The 25461-nt window shown below is 46.2% G+C and overlaps 1 protein-coding gene across 4 annotated transcripts in view; it reads right to left on the bottom strand.

Annotated features, from left to right (window-relative positions):
- The window catches only part of TRIM28 (tripartite motif containing 28), a 35978-nt gene extending 10782 nt beyond the window's left edge, over positions 1 to 25196 (bottom strand). For 3 of the 4 annotated variants that reach the window (XM_075017773.1, XM_075017774.1, XM_075017776.1), the window contains exons 1-5: positions 24764 to 25196; positions 10335 to 10447; positions 2779 to 2911; positions 1874 to 2009; positions 582 to 698 (exon numbers count right to left, since the gene is read on the bottom strand). In XM_075017773.1, the coding sequence (XP_074873874.1) occupies positions 582 to 698; positions 1874 to 2009; positions 2779 to 2911; positions 10335 to 10447; positions 24764 to 24980 (716 nt within the window). In that variant the 5' untranslated portion in view covers positions 24981 to 25196. Of the gene's footprint in view, positions 1 to 581; positions 699 to 1873; positions 2010 to 2778; positions 2912 to 10334; positions 10448 to 14550; positions 14685 to 24763 lie in introns of those variants that run through there. The other variant, XM_075017775.1, reaches the window with a different exon arrangement.
- Between the last annotated feature and the right edge of the window lie 265 nt (positions 25197 to 25461).

Here is a 25461-nt window from a genome sequence, read left to right as displayed (position 1 = left end):
GGGGGCACTCTTCTGCCTACCCCAATTGCTTCCTCGCCAGCTAACAGTAACCCCACAAGGTCTCTACCCCAACTGCCAGACAAGCCAGGCCCCTTCTTTGGCTAATGAGGAATGCAAGAAGCTAATAGGAATTTGTTTGGCAATGCCAAAGTTTCTAATGCAGGCCATACAGCATCACAAATGACCAGGAGAGGCAGTCTTGCCCTGAGCCTTCATGCCCTTGGCACAAAGCATGAGGCTAGCTGGAGCACAAGCATGGATCATGCTTGCAAACATACTTTAGCCTCTATTGGTTGGACACCATGGTGCTACTGTTGGAGTGACCTAGCCACATTACTCTGAAGAGATATTCACTGTTCAAACCAACTAAGCACATGTCGTTAGAGTGGTGGATGTCATGACTCTAGTCTTAAGTCACATGTGGCCACCTAGTGGAATGCACATAGGGACCTGCACTTGAAGTCTCTCAATCCCTTCCTCCCCATAGCACTAGGATGGGCCTCCCCAGGCATCTTTAGGGCTCAGAAGCAGCATGGGCAGGGATCCTCCACATGGTGAGGATGCTATACAGTGCTACATACGAGGTGCGCACTTCCTTGGTGGATTTCTGCAGGTTGGCATGCTTGTCCCCCAGGCGTTTCACCAAGGCAGCCAACATCTTGCGCTGGTTCCGCACAGCATCCTCCAAGAACTGGTACCTGCAATGATGGAAGTGAGCGTGCACTTGGAATCGGCCAGCCAGAGAAACAGGTGTAGGGCTGCGACCCACGAACCCCTCGTGTCACAGGAGATCAAAAGTGAAAGCTAGGGTCACACTGGATATTAATGTTACAAAATGCATGGGGATGCGTAAAATACATTCTTACATTCTGTATCACAGCAGGAGAGGTAGAAAAGCAGGTTTCCTGCCAGACAAGGGACCTTTGTTAGCCTGTCTCTTGGCCAGCTAAGTAAATTAAGCACTGTAAAAAGCGGCATGCCTACCTAGGCAGTTAAAAAGGGAATAATGGAAGAAGAGAGGAAGAGAACTTTATTTTGAGTTAAACATCAAAGGTTTGCTTGACTGTCTTCTGTTCCCCAAATTCCAACACTCCATCGTCCCACAACCAGGAAATAAACAAGCACTTCCACAGAACAGGTGCCCAGACCATCTCTGCTGGAAGATGGCAGACCAATGCCCAGGGCAGGATAAACTTCAGACAGCAAGTTAGCCTCCTTGGGTGTGCAACTTTTTGCTCCATTTCCTCACTCACTACTCTGACTGATAGTAAGTTTGTTTTCCTTAGAAACATCTCAGGGTGACAGAATTACATAGAAGTGCAGATCCTGAGGTGAGTCTCACTGTTAAGTGCAAAAAGTTGACTGCTTTTTGTTTTGATAGTGTATAGACTAGCACGGCTTCCTCTCTGTCACTATTCAACATGTTAAGTGCAGGCTAGTGAAGGCTATTACAGGCCAGAGCAGATTGCTTGGGTGACTGACAGGCTGCTGGTAAGAGAGATGAAAGCAAGTGTGTGAGATGACTCAGTCCTGGCTGTCCTGAGAACAGTCACTGAAGCAAGAATAGGTCAAGCTCACCAGCAGCTGGGAAACACGACAGAGGACAGCAGTGCCCAGCAGAGATGTCTGCCACAGACATCCCAGCCACACCACGCAGGAGAAAGGATGCACAGTCTCAAAGCAGTCTACTTTGACCTCACTACTTGGACCGCCTGTGCCTATCTTTCTTCCATGTCTCAAGCCCAGGCAGAGGGCCTGGCCTTGAGGGAAGCCATGCCTTTAGGAGCCCAGACAGAAGATAGGACAACACAGCCCTGCTACAAAGCAGCCTAGTCACCATGGCAAAGTACAGCCAGCAGGGGTGCATGCTTACTGGTGATCCTTGTGGGCATTGAGCTGGCAGTCCCGGCAGGTCAGAGTGTCACAGGTATCACAGAAGAGCACCAAGGGTTCATGCTTGTGCACAGAGCAGTAGACGGTGCGCTCACCCTCCTTTGACGTTGCTGGACCTAGAACAGAGTGCAACTATGACCCTCCACCCTTAGCTCGGGCTAAACATCAAACAGGTCACCAGCCTAGAGTGGCCTACAGGTCAGAATGAGGGGCACCAGCAAAGCTGTGGGGAAGGTGAGGGATAATGACAGAGCTGTGCACTGGGGAGGCTAAAGGGGAGGGCTGCAGAGCTGAAGGGGAAGCTTGTCAGTTGTACATTGGCAGGGGGAAATAAAGGTGGCACCGGCAGAGCTAAAGGCAAGCCGGGCAACATGCCCAAATACAGCCTATATCCAGATGTCCCAGATTCTCTCTTCAAGGGCTCCAGTCGTGGCCATGGAGGGCAGAGCCCATGCTACCAGGATCTATGCAATGCCCACACCCTTGTTGGTGGCACAATGGGAACAAAAGGAGACCAAACTTTCTGTCATTGGATCCTTGTCTGCATGAGAAGGTTGCATGCTGTCCACAGGGGACAATCAAACTAATTCAATTAAAGCAGTACAACTTCAGGTGGATACTCTCATTGCATCTAACGACAGGACAGCATTGCCAGAGAGCAGGTCAAGTGGAACAGAACATAAGATAGTATGAACACACCACTGATTTAACCAGATCAGTTTCAAACTGGTTTAAATTCATTCTCGTGCAGATGCCAGAGCATGGCACTCTGGATGGGCAAGGTGGTACCACAGTGTAACCCACCCCCAATCCCATACCTCTCTAAGGGGCAGGCAACAGTATCAAGCTAGCTCAGACTTTCCCTGCCCGAAGCGTGGCACTTACCTGTAGATCTGACCGTGTGGTCCTTGGTGTATTTCACCCTCTGATGGGCCTCCACGCACGTCTCACATAGTGGCTCTGAGCATTCCACACAATAGCTGGTAGCTGGGGCATTGTCATCACAGCTGGTGCAGCACTGAGGGAGAGGAAAGGGCGAGTGCTAGAACACATCAGCTCCACAGCAGCCCCAGCCCAGTGCCTCCAATGATGTTTTACCAAGGCCTGGGCAAGCCTGGGGCGCAGAACAAGAACATACACAAGGGCTTATTTTCAAGGATGTTCTGTGCCCATGGCTCCCACTGCAGTTACGGGCATCTATGATACTGCATGGAACAGATGACCATGGAAGCAAAACTATGGGGTTCACCAACTCAGACAGGGCATGTCTTCATCACCTGCCAGACTGACAAGCAGCTATTGATCAAGCAGGATAAATTTATCATGATACATCAACCACTAAGCGATCCGGGGTAGAATCTGTCAATTCCAGTTCTCACTCCATCAGAACAAGTGTAGAGGAAGTCAGAAGTCAACAGTTGACTTACCCCACAAAGATACTGATAAGATCTAAATACATTGACTTCAGCTATATTATTCACAAAGTTGTAAAAATCAGATGGGCAGCCCACACTGGTAGACTAAACCTGGAAGGAGATGGACTGCAGACATGCAATAGTCTTAAGCTACGTCTACACTATGAAATACAGCTGAGTTTATTGATGCCAACGTTTTACCATTAGATTTGATAAAGTCGAAGATGGGTGTCCACAAATATCCAAAAAGTTGACATAGCGTCACCACTGCCTTACCTACGTTTGATTGCCAGCAGTGCATTGTGGGTACCTATCCCATACTGCCTGTACCCCATTGCCTTCTGGGTTTTGGTGCTAGTAGCTTGGGGAAAAAAGCACCACAGATGGCTGTGGGTATCCGATATCATCCCACAGTGCAGTGCCACACAACACACTTTCCCAAAGCCTGCCCTTGCCTCACATCACTAGCTCAATATTAGCATGGATCCTGAACAGCTTATAGCTGCTGCCGTGCATTATGGCCACCTCCTGAAGTGTCGTGTAGTTTATCATCAGGTAAAGCCAGTGGAAGGATGAGAATGATATTGAAGAACTGGAGAACAGGAAGCACTAGCAGTGAAGCACCAGTTCTGCAGCTGTGAAATTAGTACACACTGGTGGAACCACCTCATTTTGAAGGTCTGGGACAAACAGCAGTGGCTGCAAAACTTCCGCATGCCACATGCCACTTTCGTGGAACTTAGTGATTTGCTATCCCCCCCACTGTGAAGTGCAGCAATACCAGGAGACCTGATTTGACAATTCACAAGCACGTGGCAATTGCTCTATGGAAGCATGCAATGCATGACAGCTACCAGTCAGTGGGAAACCAATTTGGGGGGGTGGACAGATCTACAGTGGGGGCCGCAGTGATCAAGGTAGTCAAGGCAATCTGTGCTCATCTGATGTGGAAGACTGACTCCGGGAAACATGCAGAATATAGTGGACAGCTTTGCTGCCATGGAGATTCCTAACTGCACTGGACTGATAAATGGAACACACAGCCCCATCCTTGCGCTGGACCACCTGGCCTCAGAGTACATAAACCACAAGGGGTATTTCTCCACAGTGTTGCAGGCATTGGTGGATCACAAAGGTTGTTCCACTGCATCTGTGTGGGATGTTCAGGAAAAGTGCACAACATGCACATCTTTAGAAATCCAGGTCTACACAGAAAACTCCGAAGTGGGACTCTTCCCAGACCAGAAAATCCAAGATTGGTGATGTGGAAATACTCGTAGTGATAACAGGTGACCCTGCTTACCCTCTGGCTCCTCAAGCTCATGAAGCCATACACACGCACCCTGGACTGCAGCAAGGAGTGCTTCAACTATAGGCTGAACAAGTGCAGAATAGCAGCAGAATGTGCCAGATTCAAGTGCCTTTTGACTCTTTTGTATCTTTGCCAAACCAACATCCACACCTCACCCCCGGTGCTTGCAGCACACTGTATTCTCTGTAACATCTGCAAATGAAAGGGGGGAAACTTCATGCCGGGCTGGGCTGGAGAGGTAGATGCCCTGGGCAGTGCTTATGTACTGCCGGGCACAAGGGCATTCAACAATGCACATGCAGAAGCAACTGCAATCAGGGAGACTTTGAAAAATAGCTGTATGAATGAGCTGACAGCCACATGAACCTGCTGTATTTAACTGTGATACCACCCCCCCGCCATGTGCCTGACCTTTATGAAAGCACCTTCAGGTGCACTCCACCATATGTGAATCAATAAATGACATGGTTTTCACAACACAATTTTTATTATTTAGAGGGGGAGAGTTAAGGGGCAAGAAAAAAGGGAATCCTGATGTCACGTGTGGCGGAATTCGAGCCTTTTGCAGTGTGGAGACATCCTAGTGGTGGAGCATGAGGCTGCCTCTACTCCCTGGCAAGAGGGGGATTAAGACATAGAGGGGAGGCCATACAACAGGGTAAAGAGACCGTGTTATGAGTCCTCTGGTGGTGTCCCTCTGCAGCTCCAGCATGAAATGCAGGATGTCTGTTTCCTCTCTGACAGCCATCAGTTCTGCTGAATCCTTGTTCCTGCGCTGGAGCATGCTGTGTCACTACTGTCATGTCCACTTTCAGTCAGCAGTGGCTTTGGCTTGCTCAGTCTGTCTTTTCAAGCTGCTGCAGGATGAGGTCCTGTTTGGATCTTTTCCTTCGCCATATCGTAACAGCTTTGTCTCCCCCACTCACCCGCTTGAAGACAGTTGAGTTGTCAAAATTTAGATACAATTTTTAAATGTGACACAAAGTGCTTACCCATAGAAAGAATGGGTCTCTGCTTGTCAATCACTGCAAGTTTTGTTTTCCAAGGCCACTTTTGGCTTCTTAAAGATGACAATGAATCAAACTGCAGAACAGAAGCTATTAATTATCTAGACCATTTCATTGCAGACATGGTAAAATCTTGGTGGCTTAAGAATTTTTGGGATGGGTTGTTCGAGGGGAGTTGAAACAAAGCACTGTAAATTGTGAAGTGAGGAAAAAACCCTTCTCAGCAGCTCCTCATTAATCCTGGGCAGGCAAAAAGCCATTTAAAGCAGGGAAGCCAGTACTGGACAGGCCAATGCTTGGGAGCAGGGTCCACACAGCCCGGCAGTCGCGTGATGGGCAGGGCAGTGGGTGACAGCCCTGTAACCCTTGAAGTGCAGGAAAAAACCTCTCAGCTCTGCTTCAAATCCTTCACATCCATGGGGCGGGAGAGTGCACAGGTGGGACGGTCAAAAGGAGCTAGAAGCCCGCCAGCAGTTTGGTGGGAGGGGAAGAGACCAGGAGATCCTGCCAGCCATGTGGTGCGGCAGGGCAGTCCTGAGAAATTTAAATGGTCAGAGAGCAGTGCAATAACATTAAGGGTATAAACTTTAATGAAAGTTCCCGCACTTCTAAATTGCTAAGACATCAGCCTCAGAGCAAGAAAATATGCTTATAGGCTATGTCTACACTAGAAGCATCTGTCTACAGAAGTTACTGTCAGAAGAGATGTTCCGACAATTTTTGTTGGCGATCACATCCACACATAAAAGCGGATTATCTTTTGACCCACAAGAGACCTGTTGCACGTAGATGCTGTGCAAGTTTTGGCTAAAAAACTCTAGTGTAGACATAGCCACACTGTATGAGCAGAGCTGGAAAATTTGCCGGAATGCTGTGTAGTGTCATACCACCAGACTACTTGCTGGTTGCCTGGCATGGCAAGGTATACCATTGTGGAAGCTGGAATAAATCAGGCCTCCCCAAAAACCTCATGCACAAACTAGAAGCACCTGACCGAGACCTTTATGGAGACTGCCAAAAAAGATAAGCGTTCCACCCTCAGAAACATTAACAAGCTTTTCTAAGGGGCATAGATCCACTGCACCTGACCGGCAACCTGCTTGTGGCAGTTTAAAAAAGTATGCTCAACAGAAGTAAACTTATAACCCCAACCCAGCCGCAACCCACTTGTAGCAGTCCAGGGTGACTAAGGTCGGCATGATCAGCTTCCTCGATGCTTCCTGACTGGAGATGTCCTCCTCTTCAGTGGAATAAATTGCCAAGGGAGGTTGTGGAATCTCCATCGCTGGAGATATTTAAGAACAGGTTAGACAGACGTCTATCAGGGATGGTTTAGATAGTACTTGGTCCTGCCATTGGGGCAGGGGGCTGGACTCGATGGCCTCTTGAGGTCCCTTCCAGTCCTAGTGTTCTATGATTCATCAGACTCTGCCTCCTGCTCCTCATCTGGCTCTCACTGGAGACCTGAGGACAGTCTCCTGAAGAGTCCATGCTACCCTCAGGGAGCATGGTTGGGTCCCTCCCAAGAATGGCATGGAACTGCTTTTAGTAGCAACATCTTGAGAGATTGTCCCAAATTGCCCATTGGCTTCTCTCACTTTGTGATAACTCTGCCTAAGCTTCTTTATGTTGACCCAGCATTGCTAAGCATCCCTGACACGCCCTCTCTCAATCATGTCTTGTCAAACCTTCACATAAATGTCTGCATTCTTTTTGCCGGTTCACAGGCTGCTCAGCACACATTGTTCACCTCAGACAGAAATGAGATCTCCTTGTGGCTTCGTGATGGAGCTCTTTTGCCACCCTGAGAACTCAGATCAGAAGAGCCCTGAGAAGTCATGCTGGCTAGATACGATGAATAGCTCCTGATGTGCACTATCCATGCTGGTCAGAAAGAAAACCAATTCAAATTCCTAGGCTTCCTGCTACCTACCTCCTGCACACCTGGAGAGCAGCAGAGGTGAATGCAGACTGTGGGTTACCTCTGGAAGTCAGTAAAATCCATTTAAAGTAACACTATTTCTATATGAACACTAATTCAACCTTTTAAATTCCAATGTAGCATCACACCACATAAGAGGGGCAGTGTGAAAAAGTTGACCTTAGCGCCCCTTAAAACAGCCTTTGTATTTGCAGTGAAGGCAGTCACGTTGTTAAATTGAGCTTAGTGACTTAAAAGCATAGACACAGCTTCAGAGCAGACAAGTTAGTATCAGTTAGCTCCAAACCTATAACTATGCTACATTATTTATAGAGGTGAAGCTGCTATAAGCTGACATGAGAGCCCTCTCCCTTATGCAAGAGGCTGAGATGGTGTTGTCTACACCAGTGATTTCCAAGCTTTTCAGTAATATGGCACACTTCAATGAGGCAAACAGTTCCACAGCAAACCCCTTTTTAGTTGAATTGATTGCTCATGAACATCATATTTACTTACATTTAATATAAATTATAGTCTGACTACAGAGATTTGCAATAGTCATACATACAAGGATCAAATGCATTCATATTTCAAATTCACCAGTCTTAAGACAGCAAGCAGACATTTTCAAAATCCGCTCAACACCATGCTAGGGATGTTAGTAGTAAATGAGCAACCACTAAAAGCAGGTTCCCCCTCCCCACCAGCCTGCTGGAACCAGAATGTGACACTTAAACCACTTCCCAGCTCCAACAGGCTCTTGCTCACCCTCTTCCCACAGCACGGAGTGGGAGCTGGCTCCCCATCAGCTCGTTCAGGCTGGGTAGCAGAGTTTCAACTGCCTCCCAGCCCAAATGGAGTCCTGTGGGGTCTGCATTTCCCTGCATAGTGGCTCTTCAAAGAGCCACTGTGGGGGTAGGGGTGACAAACCCCATGCCAGCTGGGACTCAGGCAGCCTTGCTGTTCAATACCCAGTTGGCATGGGGTTGTCAATTTTGCCCCCCAGGGTGGCTCTGGAAAGAGCTACAGCAAGTGGAAACTGACAAAATTTCAGGGCACACTGACAGTTGTCGTAGCACACCAGTGTGCCATTGACTGAAAACCACTGGTTTACACCTCCGTTTAGGTCTGTATAACTTACATCACTCAGGGATGCAGGCATCTGTAGCACAGACATAGCTGAATAGAGTGAGTGTATGAACCCAAGGGCTTCATTCAAAAGCAGGCAGGTCCTGGTTATGACAGAAATGAACCTTAGTGCAACTACTGTATGCCCACCCACCTTTAGTGGCAAACCAAATACCACATAACTAATAGGATTCTGAAGGGCGAGAGCCAACAGTGCATATTTGCAATGTTGCCAGTGAAGGGGAGGATATGGCAGAATTAATGGACCATGAGAATCAAAGGACATGTGTGACTGGCTGACCTTGGTTCTGAGCGCCTCTGACATACAAGAGTTATTGTTATGGCTAGAAATGCTTTGCTAATAAAGGATAATGGACAATTTACTGAACCTAGAACTGATGACCCACTAGGAGTTGCTACGGTGACTGACCCAGCAGTCTGTGGGTTGTGTGTTCAGTTCGAAATGTGAAGATTAAGTAAAACACTCTGGACATGTTCCTGAGTATCTTCTCCTCACCAGCTGGATGGAAGCCCAGGCCCCTCCACCCCACCCCAAAAAAACCTCAGCTTCCAATCACCTAAAGTCATCTCAGACTTTGGTTCAACTACCTCGGATGCTAGGAAACTATTGCCATGGCATACATAAGTGCTTGAGACACAAAACAAGAGTCTTGGAAGGAAGAACTTGTTTGCAACACTCATTGAGCAGATGGAGGAGTTGTGTCCCCACTCATTTATTCCTGATGCTGCCTAGACAAAACAGGTTTCAGTTACCACAATTTTAAGCTCTAAAAACACTGACAACCATTTCAGACAAAGCCCCACAGATCATGAAGACGAGGCCTAACCTATATACTTTGAAGTTCTGATTCTGGCCACCCGAGGGATTGACCAAAATGAAAGAACAGCCTTTGACTGGGTAAAAAGGGGGCCTTCAACGGTAGGACACGCAGGCCTTCCAGCCCACAGGTCAAGGTAAGCCAGGCCTGGACCAAACCTTTATTTAAGAGTCATGCACTCACAGCTGTCTTTTACTCTTTGCCACGTTCAAACTACTGCACCGTGCACTGAGGCAGCTATTAGCTGCAGTTCACTATTTGTCGTAGAACTGCAGGTACCTGTGTGTTTCAACCTGCTGTATAATCCTGTCTGGTACATAGGGACATGAATCTAGAAGTAGGGAAGTCAGAGAGGTAAAGTCTCCAGCCCGGACGCCTGAGGGGGTGCACTCAGAGAGGGAATCCACAGCAACTAGCTATGTAACGGTGATTAATATGACACACAGGTCATCTCAGAAGCAGTGTCAAAGAAACAGAGACCTGGACTAAGGGCTCTGCTGATAGCTGTTACTCATCAGTCCTCCCAATGCTACAGTGCTGCCCAAACACATCCTTTTCCAGTCTCTTTATAACTAGTCACTGAGGGTGACCTGAGTGACCCAGGAGCAGTATGGTGCCAGGAGACAAATGGCCAAGTGCTCTGCACAGCTTCCCTTTACCAGGAAAGCCAAACTGACCTATGGCCAGAGGGATTGCCAGCCACTCCCCACCACCAGATGGGTTGCATGGCAAGCTGGGAATGGCAGAGGGGGAAGCAGAAGTGTACTGTGGAAGGGGTCAAAGCAGTGGAAAAAAATGGCAAGAAGGTTGCATGCCTACCTGGTTGGCATCCTTGCTATCTGTCGCTGACTCTGCCCCACTGTCTCTCAGGAAGTAGTTCTCCACAATGTCCTTGAGGTAACACTGGTGTTTGCACACAGGGCAGTCCACCACTAGAAGGGGAGCAGAAAAGAATGTCACACACAGCTGCAGCTGACTGTAGCTAATGCTGGGGGGGAGGGGGGAGGGAGAGGATAGGGTAGAAGATGTTAATCCTCTCTCCAAAGAGGCAATGGCTATATTGATGGGAGAGAAGCCCTCCTACCGACATCGCAATGTCTACACTGGGAGTTTGGTTGGTGTAACTGCATCAAACACCCCTTAAAATCTACCCCCAATTGACCTAGTTATTCCAACATACATTTATATGGTATACCAGAGTGAAGGTATAGAAACTTAGCAAATAAGAACACCCAAAACGGGTTCAAAGAATCATACACACATATATCTAGCTAGCCTAGTATTCTGTCTTCCCAAAGTGGCCAGAGCCAGGTGCCCCAGAAGGAATGAACAGAACAGGTAATTAAATGATCCATCCCCTCTCACCCTGTACCACCCACTAAGAAACAGATAAGGGACATCATCCTGGCTAATAACTGATAGACCGTAAACTTAGCCAGTTCTTTTTTTGAAACCTGTTATAGTCTTAGCCTTGACAACATCCTCTGGCAACGAGCTCCACTGGTTGACGTGTTATGAAGAACTACTTTGCTTTAAACTGCTGCTTACTAACTTTATTTGATGACCCCTAGTATTTGTGTCTGTCTGCAGGCTGCTGAAGGCATGGGTGTGGGATGTAAGAAGTGTCCTGTAGGATCTATGCATCAGGCACTAAAAATCTGCACTTGCATACTGCATGATCAGAACATGGTCAGACTCTCTCCTCCTTCCCCCATCATTTAGTTACTCCAGCATAAAAGTACTTTAACATTAAGGGTCCCCATACTCCAACAGCAGCCATAGGGACTCTATTCCATCTTACACCAAAAGTATGCGGAGATGGAGCCATTTTCCTCTGGCAAAATCAGCACCTCACCCCCCCAATGTCATGTCACAGCACCTTAGCAGAAAATGATATGGGGAGCACCAGACAATGGGCAGGAGCAGGCCACCATCTTTTAAGTGCTCAGAACTCTGCAGAATTTGCTCCCCAGGAAGCAGAGGCTCCACATGAGTCTCCATTTCCACAAGGAGAAGTTCTCATCAACATGGAGGGTTATAGGGTACTTGTGAGAAACCAGAAGAAGTTTTTGGTTCAGCCTGGAGTTTGGGCTAATGGTGAACCATCAAGGTGCTTCTCTATGAAATAAGTAGCTCTGGTATCAAGTTGGTGTCAGACAACCAAGTTCAGTTTACACAAGGTTAATCAGCAATGCACAGAAAGTGACTATTATCAGCCTGGAAAACAGTCTTGCAGCTGTTACATCCTCACTTTTCTAAGATGTGAGCTCAATTTTGCTTATATATAATCCCAGAATGCATTTTCCTCACCTTCCCTTTCCATTTGGAAAAAATGGCATTTTAATGTACTTTTCACCTTGACTTCCAGCCACCATTACAGACACTAACATGGATCCCAATATGCTTCAAAGTTTGCTGAAGTATTTTGTGCTCAGTTCCCACAGTGTGATGCAGTATACTCTGAACGTAATGCCCATGCAGCTTATTGTTTCCGCAGGCACTGACTGACATGAATCTCTTGAGAGAACCACCATAAAGTTTCTGGCAGCTCTGGAGTCACTCACTGCACAGCATAGCATAGAGCAGAGGTTCTAGAGCCACCAAAAAAAAAAAAAAGGTAGAAACTGGTGGGATTGCATTGTTTTGCAGTCAGGGGATTCGCAGGCTGATGACCACCGTTTCCTGTCACCTACTTGTGGCTCACCCGGAAAGCAGCAGAGGTGGAGTGATGATCGGAAAGGGTACTGCAAGGGGGACAGTTTAAAGGCCTTGAGGGGGCCTTTCAAGGTTCTTGGGCAGGTTATATTAAAAAATTCTGTGAGGGATGGTGATAGCTCCTGCTGTGGGTGAAGGGGACTGGACTCTGACCTCTCAAGGTCCCTCCCAGTTCTTTGAGACGTATATGTGGACATATAACTTGGAAGGCAGAGCACAACAGTTAACAGGATCAAACCATGGCTGAGATAGAGACTTGCACCTTTCACTTCTTACAAAGCAAGCTGACATTTGTCTTTGAACCCAAGGGGTACCATCCTTCTTCTCTGTCCCAGGGATTTACAAAACCACCACCCACGTGCCCAATGCAGAAGCTTCCTTCCAGGGCAACTGTCCTTGGGAAGGACACGAATGGCCAGCCAGCTGACTCTGCAGAGACACAAGCAGCCAAGTGTTCTCCTGGACCTGCCTAGATTTTTCTTCCGAACTCAACAAAGTACACATTCTTCATTAAAGGTGATACATATCCCACAATTTTTTTCTCTATGAAATTTATAAAGGCCTGTCAAGGTGAGTGGAAGGAACTGTGGAGAGATACTGGAAATTTTTTAAAAACACAAAATCCTTTGCCTTTTCATGCTCTGACAATTTAAGAGCAGGTCAGTCTGATCTACATGTGCTCCCCATGCCTCAAATGAGACATTTGAGCACACAGGATGGCTTTACACACAAGATGACATCATGTAGAGAATATGAGTTTAAGAAAAAAAAATTTAGATCAGTGCCTAAAATTTTCCCCAGCCAGGAACTACAAATACTCTTGTTTTCTCATGGCAATTCCCCCTAACCTCACAATACTTCCAAGGCATGAAGGTCTGTTGTCAAAGGAGGGCATTCCAGGCGATTTTGACTATGCAAGATGTCTGTCTTCTAAATTCAACTCTGCCTGTACAGGAGGTAGCTCATAACTGCCCCACTGGCCCACACCAAAGACTGGTCTTTCCGACACTGGCCAATTCCAGCAGCCACAGAGGGAATGAAGACAACAAATAATTATCGGGTGATCCCCTGCTGTCTCTTCCCAGCTTCTGACAGCCAGAGGCTATCCCAGCCCAACCTGGCTAATAGCCATTGATGGACCTAGCCTCCATGTATTCATCTAGTTTTTTTGAACCCCGGTAAAGTCCTGTCTTCACAACATCCTCTGGGAAGAAGTTCCACATGTTAATTGTCTGTTGAATATTTTGATGGTTTTGAACCTGCTGCTTATTAATTTTATTTGGTGACCCCTAGTTCTGGTGTTATGGGAACAAGTAACTTTTCTTTATTTACTTTCTCCACACCCGTCAATTTTACAGACCTCAATCATGCTCCCCCCCGCCGCCGCCCTATCCCAGTCTCTTTTCTAAGAGAAGTCCCAGTCTTTTTAATCTCTCCTGATAAGTCAGCCATTCCAAACCTTAAATTTCTTCTGCCTTTTTCTGAAGTTTTTCCAATGCCCAGGTATCTTTTTTGAGATTTGACAACCACATCTTCATCCAGTATTCAAAATATCAGAGTATCAGTAAATCTTATTCTCAATCCCTTTTTATATTATTCTGAACATTGTTTTGACTGCTACTGCACTACTTTGGACTTAACGATCATCTGCAAATTGTGATCTCACTGTTTAGCCCATTCTACAGCTCATGTACAGATCCGCGCTGGACACCAACAGTTAACTCTATTCTGAAAACCTACCCTTTAGTCACATATCAATGTTGGCTATGTGGCAGAAGTGCGTGAGGACACAGTCCCCCTAAGCGCTGCAGGCATCTGGGACTTGCTCAGCTGGGAAAGGAGCAGTTTGTCTCTGCATCTGCATTTTCTTACCCTACAACTATGGCATATAACTGCCAGTGTACCCTTACGAGCCGGAAGGCTGAGAAGCATTGCTCCATGGTAGCTGTGGAACAGCTAACTAATCTACAGTTACAAGATGAGTCAAACCTAATTCTGGATCTGTTAATGACAAAAATGTGCATTTATGCTTACAGGCAGAGAAGCAATTAAATGCCAACATATGAGATGTGCAGAACTTATTCCACAACTACTACAGAATTAAGGTAGAGAATAACATGTCAGAAAACTTCCATCAAGATTTTTATAAATGCATAGTCCTTTCCATGCTCCACTTCCTACTTGGGAAGCCTTTGCCCTTCCCTCCTCCTTTACCCACCATAAAAAGAAAAAAACAAGGTGATTTCCTCAGCACCTGGATCACTAGTGACATTGTGAACAGTTTTCATCTACTGTTGTTACAAGAATTGTTTCTATTTACCGGGATTGGATAGTTGGAAAATGCAATGCTTCCCCATTTTCCCCAGTGTGTAGACTTTGTACATTTGACATCAGTGTGTATAGCAACTTCCAGTTTTCCGTTTGTCGGACTTCCAAACTACAGCAAAGGGAACAAGAAACATTAACAAGAAAGCGTGTGATTCCAAAGCCTCAAAAAGTCATCTGAGGGCTATTTAATATTCAAAGTTAAACCAACCTTATCAGACATGTGATTTTTAAACCAAGTTAAGGACCAGAATACCTCCTAAATCAATTTAAACCTTGTTTTCATTGTTTTCTCTCAACTCCTGTAAGGTTTAAATCAAATTATGATTTGCATTTGTTTAAGTACGGCCTCATCTACACAATTTCCACCTCAATTTAACTGTTTAGGTGTAATTATCCTAACAATTGAATCTGTATAGCTCTTAATCTGGACCCAAAGGCATATGTATAAAGGTGCCTTACACCCTGGAGAGATCAGTCCCTCTCCTTATAGGTGCAGCTGTAACAGAATGCTGTAACAGAATACTGTGCCTTTAAGCAGATATAATTCAATCCACATTGGGATGGTCAGTGACAGGTACAAAACATTTTCTGAATATGCTTTAATAAATTAAATTTAAGAGCAAAATTACAATGTTCAAACAATTAACGAAGGTGCCAGGGATATTCGAACATCAATGGTACAGGAGCCAAATTAGTGACATTACCCAAAAGAGCTCAAACAGCACCAATTCAGTTTCATTTACTATAGTATTATTCATTATTTAATTAGTATGATGGGGAAATGCTTAGTTTTTACATATATTTTCAGAGCAAATAAGCAAGTAACAACTGATTAACAGATAGGTCAATTAAATCAGTATTTTAATAGTAACAGAGATAGGTGTGATAGTCTATATACTATCAAAACAAAAAGCAGTCCAGTAGCACTTTAAAGACTAACAAAATAATTTATTAGGTGATGAGCTTTCATGGGACAGACCTACTTCTTCAGATCATAGCGATACCAGAACAGACAATAATAAAATAATAATAATGAGTCTGCTCTGGTACGGCTATGATCTGAAGAAGTGGGTCTGTCCCATGAAAGCTGATCACCTAATACACTGTTAGTCTTTAAAATACTGTCAAAACAAAAAAGCAGTCCAGTGGCACTTTAATGTGTCGCAAAAACCTGCAGGAGACGCATTAAAGAGGTCCTTGCAGCTTTCAAGACACAGGCTTGAAGGAGTCATACTCAAGACAATAGGAGAGGATTCTGCTGTCAGATTCATTGATACATCTTCACCAAAGCCAGCACCTCTATTTGTGGGGGAAACACTTCAGTCAGTATAACTACACCATTCAAAGGTAAGTTTGCTGAAGTCAGTCTGTACACTAGGGCTAAGAAATATAGGACCTTGTATTAAAAACAAATGTTCATGTATCTGGGACTGTAAATAACTCATCTAGGAGATGTAACTCATGTAAATGACAAGAATGTGATGACCTTCATAGCACTCCTTGAAACGACTGGAGTAGGTTTCCCAAGAAATATCTGGATGGCAATCCTTATGACCACTGCCAGGTATGGTCTTCTGAAGCTTCAAGAGCAAAAGGCACAAACAGCATAAAGATGAACTTTCAGATTCCTGGAAGGGATTTGTGGTAAGCAAAAAAGAGTTTACTTTAAGGACTCGTAAAACTACTGGAAGGGACAGCTCACCAGTCAGAGTCCTTGCTCAAGTCATCAAGTGATCTCAGGTAAATTTATAAGCATGCATGTTGATTCTTGTATTGTTTTAATGCAAAAGCATCAGCAGAAATGTCTTAATATACTTGATTCAAAGCTTTGATACAACTCAATGAGGGAGTAGAAAAATAGAACAGACTTGCTTAAGCAGTCTGACTTTTCTAGGAATTCAGCGTATGCAGGTTGCACCACTACACAGGTCAGAAGGTAGACAATTTTCTGGCCAACATTAAGTGGCTGCCCGAGAACAGGCAACCTGGCTGGACCACAATGGGAGAATACAGAAACAGAAGCCCTGAACTGTGACAGTGTGCTTGAGCTGTATGCACACACACGAATGAATGCCTGTAAAGGATTAAACCCAGAGAGAGTGGGGTCTCTGTCGGCAAACAGCCAATGGGAAGAGAGCAATCTCTTGAACTGAAGTAGTTATCTGCTGGGGGGGCAGGTCTTTCTTGTGTGGCCCAGAGGCAAGAAAAATATTTGAAAGATATTTTAATCCCTTCTCAGGCTTAAGGAATCCAGTAAATATCCAGGCCACAAGGAGATCTGGGCATATATGTACAGATATGTAGGCAGGAAGGAAATGTTTAGTCAGATGTGGTCAAATTATTGGGGTGGGGGGGGGTTGGTGCAGGGCTTCTTCAGCTGGCTGAAGTGTACACACACACAGGTACACTAACTTCTAAACTGACTCCCAGGGAAGTGACCAAGAATGTTTTATCACTTTATTTGTATACTTTGGCTTTTTTGTTAATAAATCACCTTTTCGATTCCTGTGTCCTAGAGAAGGGTCTGTGTATATGCATGCTTAAGACTCAAAGGTTAGCTATCAAATTGCAGTTTAATTACTTCCTCTGTTTTCAAGCTCTCTCCAAAAGGAGGGTTAAGAGTTGGGGTTACCCCAACTGGAGACATCTAGTATTCCTGGGTTTAGGGGAGGTTCTCACTTGGGTGGTGGCAGCTACCTCCCAGATTCAACGAATTTATGACTTTGGGAAGCATTTAATCAGAAGCCTATAGAGGCAAGGTATTTTATGGTCTCTTGCAGGCCCCCATCTTCTACACTGAGAGTCAGAGCAGGGATCAGCCTGGACACACAGTTAAAGCAGTACAACTTATACGAGGGCTATTTTTAAGCTAATTTAAAGCTGAACTGGTGCAACACTGACAAGGCCAGAGGCAACTATCACCTCCAGCCATTTACCACCTCTCCCACTGTTACAAGGGGGAAAAGTCCCAGGGTTAAATACAACTGCTGTGCAGTGTAAAAGAATGACCCATCACCACCACTGGCCTCTCAATAGAGAACAGAAGACTCATTGTTCCCCCTTGCACAGCTCCTTCTTCATGCCACTCATTTTGTTACAGGTGCTTTAAGGTAGAGTTTGCATTTGTGCAGAAGATCCCATTATGAAGCCTTGTAACTTGTATATAAAGCACAAGTACCATGTCACCATTTGGCATTTGCCTCAGTCAACATTTAATGTGCGTGGATCTTGCCAGGCCAGTATACAAACAGTGCTTCAAACCTTATAGTGGGATGTTACTTACCAGTGACTGACTTGGTCTGTACAGCAGCACGAGTAATACAAGCAAAATGAGAGATTTATAGTAATGAAATTTCCTCTACACAAAAAAGCTGCACAAGTGAATGGGACATTTAGGTACAAATCAGTCAATATTAGTCAGGAGGCACACCAGATATTTTTCAGAACCGCTCACACCTCAATAAGCACACTGCATTTTGCACAAATGCCTAGGAGGACCTCAAGTTGAATGACTGCACAGCTGGAAGTTCCACTTGCTATTTGGCATATATCCTCTGACAACACCCATTCACTACTCAAGTGCCTATCAGGAATTGTGCATACCATCGGATCTAAGGAAGACTTAAGATTGAATTATGCATTAAACCCTCAAGTTAAGGGGATGCATTTCTGCAACCCCCACATAACTCAAATTTTTGCACAAGTCAGGTGGAGAGCCAGTAATCATGCTGCAGCCTGGTTCCCTGCTCCCCTGGGCTTCCAGGAGCAAGGAAAATGACCAGCCCACCAGAGTTGCAGGGAGCCGGGAATCAGGCTGCCACATGGTTCCCAGCTCCCATCACTTGCGGACTAGGGAAACTTAACAGCCCACCAGGGCTAGTCAGTCTCCTGGCTGCTTCTCCCTGCCTTCCCCCCAGCCCTGCAGCTGTGTAGCTGAGAGTAAGGCAGGGAGAAGGGGCTCTTAGCCTGCCTAGCCACCCACAGCCCTGGGCAGGTACGCAGGCCGACAGCCACAGAGCAGCTTCAAGTTGTGTTTAACTTGCGTTAAAGCGAGCTGAAGATGGGTACTTTGAGGGTTTAGTGTATAAAGAATACCACTAAGAAAGAAGCACTAATATTGTTAGTTTTGACCTAACAGTTCGAGGGGTTTGCAACAAGGCCCACAAACCAATTCACTTTCATAGGACTCCACCTAGAATCTGTTACATAAAATAAATAAATACCAATTCCTGCAAACCTTTAAGATTTGAAGCTCACAAAAGAACACCCCAGCCAGAGAGCCACAGAAGAGCCTCAGGGGGTAGCAGTGTTAGTCTGTATCTGCAAAAACAAAATGAAGTCCTGTGGCACCTTACAGACAGTTGTGATCATAAGCTTTCGCGGGCAAAGACCCACTTAGTCAGATGCATGAGACAAAGTGGGTCTTTGCCCATGAAAGTTATCCTCCAAAATATCTGTTAGTCTGTAAAGTGCCACAGGACTTCTTGTTGTTTTTATAGACTATTTTCAAGTACTTCACTTACAGCACTCAGACATACCAGAGTACTGGAATGTGGACCTGCCTTGCTCACTTAAGTTAAATCTAGGGAGGAAATGGATAAGATGCACAAGTGACCCCAAAATGATTCTGCAGAAAAATCTAACTTACAGAAGCAGAGCACCATGCACTTCAGCAATGCCAGTTACTACATTTTCAAACCTGTTTCATGATACTTGTAAGACTCCTTTTGACCCTTAAAGGACTACTTTTCAGAAAGAGCTCACTCAGCCACATTATCCTTCCCTCTAGAAACTAGGCACCCTTCAGAAATCTGTGATCAAGTTAGGTGGCCAAGATTTTAAAACATCCAAATCACTATTCAGCTTCAGACAGCCTAGGGCATAGGCACTCTAATACAGATTTTGGACGCTCATCTAAAAATCAAAAATATTGAATATCTAAGATCCAGGCTTCACCTATATACAGGAGTGGTACTATAACTAAATGGTTGACATGGAGCTGCTCTGTAATTATTTATATAACATGTATGCTTTACTGGGGTTACCGGAACACTTTGAATTACCTAATAAGAGAGATAGCCGTGCTAGTCTATATACCATCAACACATAGAAGCAGTCCAGTAGCACTTTAAAGACTAAAAATAATTTATTAGGTGATGAGCTTTCATGGGACAGACCCACTTCTTCAGAAGTTCTGAAGAACTTGGACAGACTTCAAACTCTCTCAGACAAAGAGTTAATGGGCACAAAACAGACATCAAAACATTCCTGATCCACAAACCAGTTAGTCTGCATTTTAATGGAGTGGGCCATTCTGTTAATGACTTAAGAGTTTGAGTCTTATTGAAGAAGAATTTTCAGTCTGCTTTGGAAAGAGAAACAGCGGAACTCTTTCATATTCAAATTCGACACATGAACACATGGTTTCAACTGGGATGCAAATTTTCTGGGACATTATAGGGGCTCTCTGGCATACTTGCTTAATCTAACTCTTGACTCCCCCCGATTTGCTCACCTTGATAATTTTTTTCTGATTTGTGAACTTTGATTACTGTTTTTGGCTTTCTATGCCTTACATAAAGCAGTCAAGTAGCACTTTAAAGACTAGCAAAATAGTTTATTAGGTGAGTTTTCGTGGGACAGACCCACTTCTTCAGACCATAGCCAGACCAGAACAGACTCAATATTTAAGACACAGAGAACCAAAAAGAGAAAGCAAGGAGGACAAATCAGAAAAAAATAATCAAGGTGAGCAAATCAGAGAGTGGAGGGGTGGGGGTGGGGGGAAGATCAAGAATTAAATTGAGCCAAGTATGCAGAGAAGCCCCTATAGCAACTCAGAAAGTTCCCATCACGATTTAAATAATGTGTTGAATTTGAATATAAATGTCAGCTCCTCCACTTCTCTTTCTAAAATGGAGCGATAATTTCTCTTCAGTAACACACATACCTTGCGGTCATTGACAGAATGCCCCATTCCATTAAAATGTTGACTAACTTGTTTGTGGATCTGGAGTGTTTTGATGTCTGTTTTGTGCCCGTTGACCCTTTGTCTGAGGGAGTTAGAAGTCTGTCCAATATACAAAGCATCTGGGCATTGTTGGCACATGATGGCATATATGATGTTAGTAGAGGAGCATGAGAAAGTGCCCGTGAAGAAGAACAGAACACCACTGGTCATCACCTACAGCCCGCAACTCAGACCACTGCAACGAATTATTAAAGACCTACAACCTATTCTTAATCAGGATGCTACACTCCAGAAGGCCCTGGGTGACATGCCTGTTCTCTCCTACAGACAACCTCCCAACCTCATGAGGATCTTCACTAACAGCCACAGTCTGTACCCCAGGAACACCAGTCCTGGAACCTTTCCCTGCAACAAAGCCCACTGCCAGCTTTGTCCACATATCTTCTCTGGAAATACCATCACTGGACCTAACCAGGTTACTCACAGAATCAGGGGCACTTTCTCATACTCCTCTACTAACATCATATATGCCATCATGTGCCAACAACGCCCAGATGCTTTGTATATTGGACAGACTTCTAACTCCCTCAAAGGGTCAACGGGCACAAAACAGACATCAAAACACTCCAGATCCACAAACCAGTTAGTCAACATTTTAATGGGATGGGGCATTCTGTCGACGACCTCAAGGTATGTGTGTTACTGGAGAGAGATTATCGCTCTGTTTTAGAAAGAGAAGTGGACGAGCTGACATTTATATTCAAATTCGGCACATTAACACATGGTTTAAAACATGATGGGAACTTTCTGAGTCGCTATAGGGGCTCGTCTGCATACTTGGCTCAATCTAATTCTTGATCTTCCCCCCCACCCCTCCACTCTCTGATTTGCTCACCTTGATTATCTTTTTCTGATTTGTCCTCCTTGCTTACTGTTTTTGGTTCTCTATGTCTTAAATATTGAGTCTGCTCTGGTCTGCCTATGGTCTGAAGAAGTGGGTCTGTCCCACAAAAGCTCACCTAACAAACTATTTTGCTAGTCTTTAAAGTGCTACTTGACTGCTTTTTGTTTTGATAGTGTATAGACTAGCACGGCTTACTCTCTGTTACTATACCTTACATAGTGAGTCTGTCCCAGGAAAGCTCACCTAATAAATTATTTTGTAAAGTTTTTAAAGTGCTACTTGACTGCTTTTTGTTGTGAAAGCGGCGGGGGGGGGGGGAGGGGGGGGGAAAATGCTCAAGAGAAGCATTTGCTGAGAGGTGAATTAAGAGTTGTTTAAAGCACAATACCAGAACCATTAGCTTTGAGGATTTTGCCTCCAGCTATCCTACAAAACTGGCATTGAAAAGATCCACTCTCTCAGCTTTGCTGACTCCTGGTTACCATGTTACATAAAAAAAACTGGTAAGAACTGTAACCTTGGGTAGGCTGGATGAAATGTTATAAAACAGAAATAAGCAAAGTGGATAAAAAGATTAAAAATAAAATGGATTTGATTTGGTAAAAATCAATAAAATATTAAATTTATCATTTAAAAGTAACAGTTACAAATAAATCAAATTGGCTACAGGTACACAGTCTCATAAAAAATAATAGCTCTAGTCTACCCAGCCTAAGTACTAGTTATTAGTATTTATTCAAAGTTCTGGACTTTCAATTTCTGGTTTTCAGCAGACTGAAAAGTAACACGTGCAAAGAAAAACAAGCTAGACAGGATTGTTTTTGTTTTGTAAACGTGATGGTGGACCTTAACCACACACAGCACAGGATGAATTCAAGACATCATATTAAAGACAGAGACAATATGCAGGGAAGGACAGAGGCAGCACAGAAAGGAACAGTGGAGTGGAGCAGAAAGAAAAAGGAGAGACACAGCTTTCTATATTCCCCCACTTTTGCCACAGAAAAACCATTATGGTTTTTTGCACAGAGACCCTAACCAGGAATAATTTTAATTTCCTTTTGTTTTAATCTTGCTACCTATTAATTTCATTTGGTGACCCCCTAGTGCTTGTGCTGTGAGAACAAGTAAATGGACTTCATAGACCTCTATCACAGAGGTGAACAAACCTTTTACATCCAGCTCCACCTTTCAGCCCTGCAGTTAGCCGGGCTCCATCAATCTGGCTAATGCAAGCCAAACCAAAGGAAATTTTCATTATGAAAAAACCCTTCCGGCACGTGCAAGAGTAGTAGTATGTACAGTGTAAAAACTTTTTAAATTGGTATATAAATGCGAACACACATTTATAAAACATTTCAATGAGACGGATTTGTAATGAGATGGATGAGCCTGAGACCCAGCAACTGATCATGCTGCCCCCCCAGGAGCCACACCCCAGTCTAACATATTCTCCCCCCCGCCCCATTAGTCTTCTAAACTGAAAAACCCCAGTTTTATTACTCTCTCCTCAGATGGAAGTCATTCCATAACCCCAATCGTTTTCTGAACTGTTTCCAATATCAGGATCTCTTTTTATTTTTTTTTTGAGAGGCGATCACATTCTGCATGCAGTATTCAAGATATTTTGGAACTGGAATGTACACTCAAGTATTGGAGACAAAAACAAAACAACCTACTGTCTTGGGATACATGAATGAAAACTGTTCTCATTTCATTTAAACAAACTTTGTTAAAAAAGAGGCATCTTCTGCAAACTCAAGCTTCAAAGCTGTATTTAAGTTAATGTTCATCTCACAAGCTTTTGAAAAAAAAACCACCATAATGTTCAGAATTAGGAACATTCTCTATTTTCCAGGCATTCATAACTGAGGCTCTACCGTATAGGTAGTACTGCCAACTCTTACTAGTGTAGACTAGGCCTAAAAAACCTACAGCATTTGAGCTTTTAAGTTGTTTAGGCATTTTACAAAACATCTTCCTTCTTCATGGAAATCCTGCGTCTCTCCCCACCCCCATCCCACCACCACCTGCAGGGGAAAGCATGAACCCCTCTGAAGATCTTCTCTTCACACAACACTTACCTGAGGTTCCCTATACTCAAATGCCATGGCAGTCATTGACCCCTAGGCACCTCCCCCATATCCTTGCCACACACTCTGCCTACTTAGTCCAAATCCTGTTAAGTATGGGGGTACGGGCCAAGGGACACGTATGAGTGGGCAAGTGGTGGGTGGTAGGACTAAGAAGACTGGTGTAATCAGCCCAAATATCAGGCAAGAGAGGCAGAACTCAGGGCCTATCTGGGGCATGAAGTGCAGGCTGACATCCAGCGACAGTCACTGAGGAAAGAGCTTGGAAGCACGCCTCTGCCACACTGCTCCAGAGCCCTATGGGGGCAGTCTGAGCGAGACACCCTAAAGAGTGAGGGCCTTGCTGGGTGTCTGGTCACGCAGTGGTTGAGGGTTCGTGCAGGACCTATTCTAGGGAGGGAAGCGAGAGGGTGACTGGACAGTGCTGCCATGGGAAGGGCACTCTAAAAGGCCCTTTCCTCCCCTTATCTCACTCCAGGGGCCTTCCTAGGCTAGAGAGGAGTGCCACACCCTCACTGCACATCTCCTTCCCCCTCCCCCACTCTCTTCTGTTGCCCCACTGCCAGCCCGGACCCCACACCCCCTAGGACTTCTCCCCACACACAGCTCCCTCCCCACTTGCAGCAGTCACCGCTTTCCCTACAAAATGCCCACAAAGGGCCTCCCATTGAATGAGCAGCGCCCTCCCCACCACCCCCGCACAGGCACCTAGGCTCCCCCGTACACAAAGGTTTTGCTTTACGCTACACTCCCGTGTCTGCTTCCATGGCCGGGCAGCCCTCCTTGTGCACACGTCGTGCATCCAGCTCCCCTCTTCCCGGCACATACGTACCTCGGCACCCCCTTCCTTGCACACCCCCCTGCTCTGGAGAACACCCTGCCTCCGCCTTCCCTCCTTCCACACACCCCCCGCACACCCTGCTGGGCACCCAGCCCCGCTCCTGGCGCACAGACCTCCCCCCGGCCTTGCACTCCCCGCTCGCGCACACAACATGCCCTGCTGGGCATCCTACTCCCCCCGTACCTCAGCACCCCCCTCCTCGCACAGATACCCCAAGCCCCACCCTGGCTCCTTGCACACACGCGCGCACACACTACCACCTCCTTGCACACGCACACGAGCACCTTCGGCCGCCCTCCTTGCCCGACACAAATCCCGCCCCCCCCCCAGCGCACACAGACCTCGGCACCCCCGCCCCCCTCCCTGCACACCGCCCCCGGCCTCCCGCGCGCTCACCTTGTCCCTCTTTGTTGTTGGCGGCCTCCCCGTCGGCGGGCGGCTCGACGCGCAGGCACTCCCGGCAGATGGAGTGCAGGCAGGGCAGCAGGCGCGGCTCCCGCTCGGCCCGCAGCCGCTCGCGGCACACGCCGCATTTCTCCAGCAGCTCCAGCGCCTCCGGCCGCTTCTCCCCGCCGGGGCCGCCCGCCTCGGCCGAGGCTGCCGAGCCCGACATGGCGGCCGCCTCCTCCTCCTCCTCCCGCTTCTGCCGGCGGCGGCTGCACGCGGAGGCCCGCGCGCCCCTGGTGCAACGGTCGCCTCGGTGGGGGGGGGGAGGTTACCGGCGCGCACGCGCCGCTGAGGGGACGGAACGTTCGCCGCGAGGGCCGCTAACGGCGATGGAACGTTCAAGGCCCCGCTGCACAAAGCCTGCGAGACAAGGGGAGCTGCGCGCGCACACGCACGCTTCTACGGACAGAGAGAGGGAGGGAGAAGGAGGAAGCCCACCCCTCAGCTTCGTCGTCGCGCCCTCCTACTGGCGGGAATTAGCGACCAATCAGCGCTCACATAATCCCCCGGGGCGGGCTCGGGACGCTGAGGGTCACTCCAGCAGCCCAATCCGCCGCAAAGACGTCACGGCGTAGGGCGGGAGAAAGAAAGATCAATGGAGGGATGCGCCAATCGCGAGTGTCGGACCGCCGGTGGACGGGATAAGG

Source organism: Carettochelys insculpta, chromosome 22 (assembly GCF_033958435.1).
Source record: "Carettochelys insculpta isolate YL-2023 chromosome 22, ASM3395843v1, whole genome shotgun sequence".
Taxonomy (NCBI): domain Eukaryota; kingdom Metazoa; phylum Chordata; order Testudines; family Carettochelyidae; genus Carettochelys; species Carettochelys insculpta.
The sequence above is the reverse complement of the archived record's forward strand: the minus strand, read 5'-3'. Positions and strand labels throughout refer to the sequence as shown.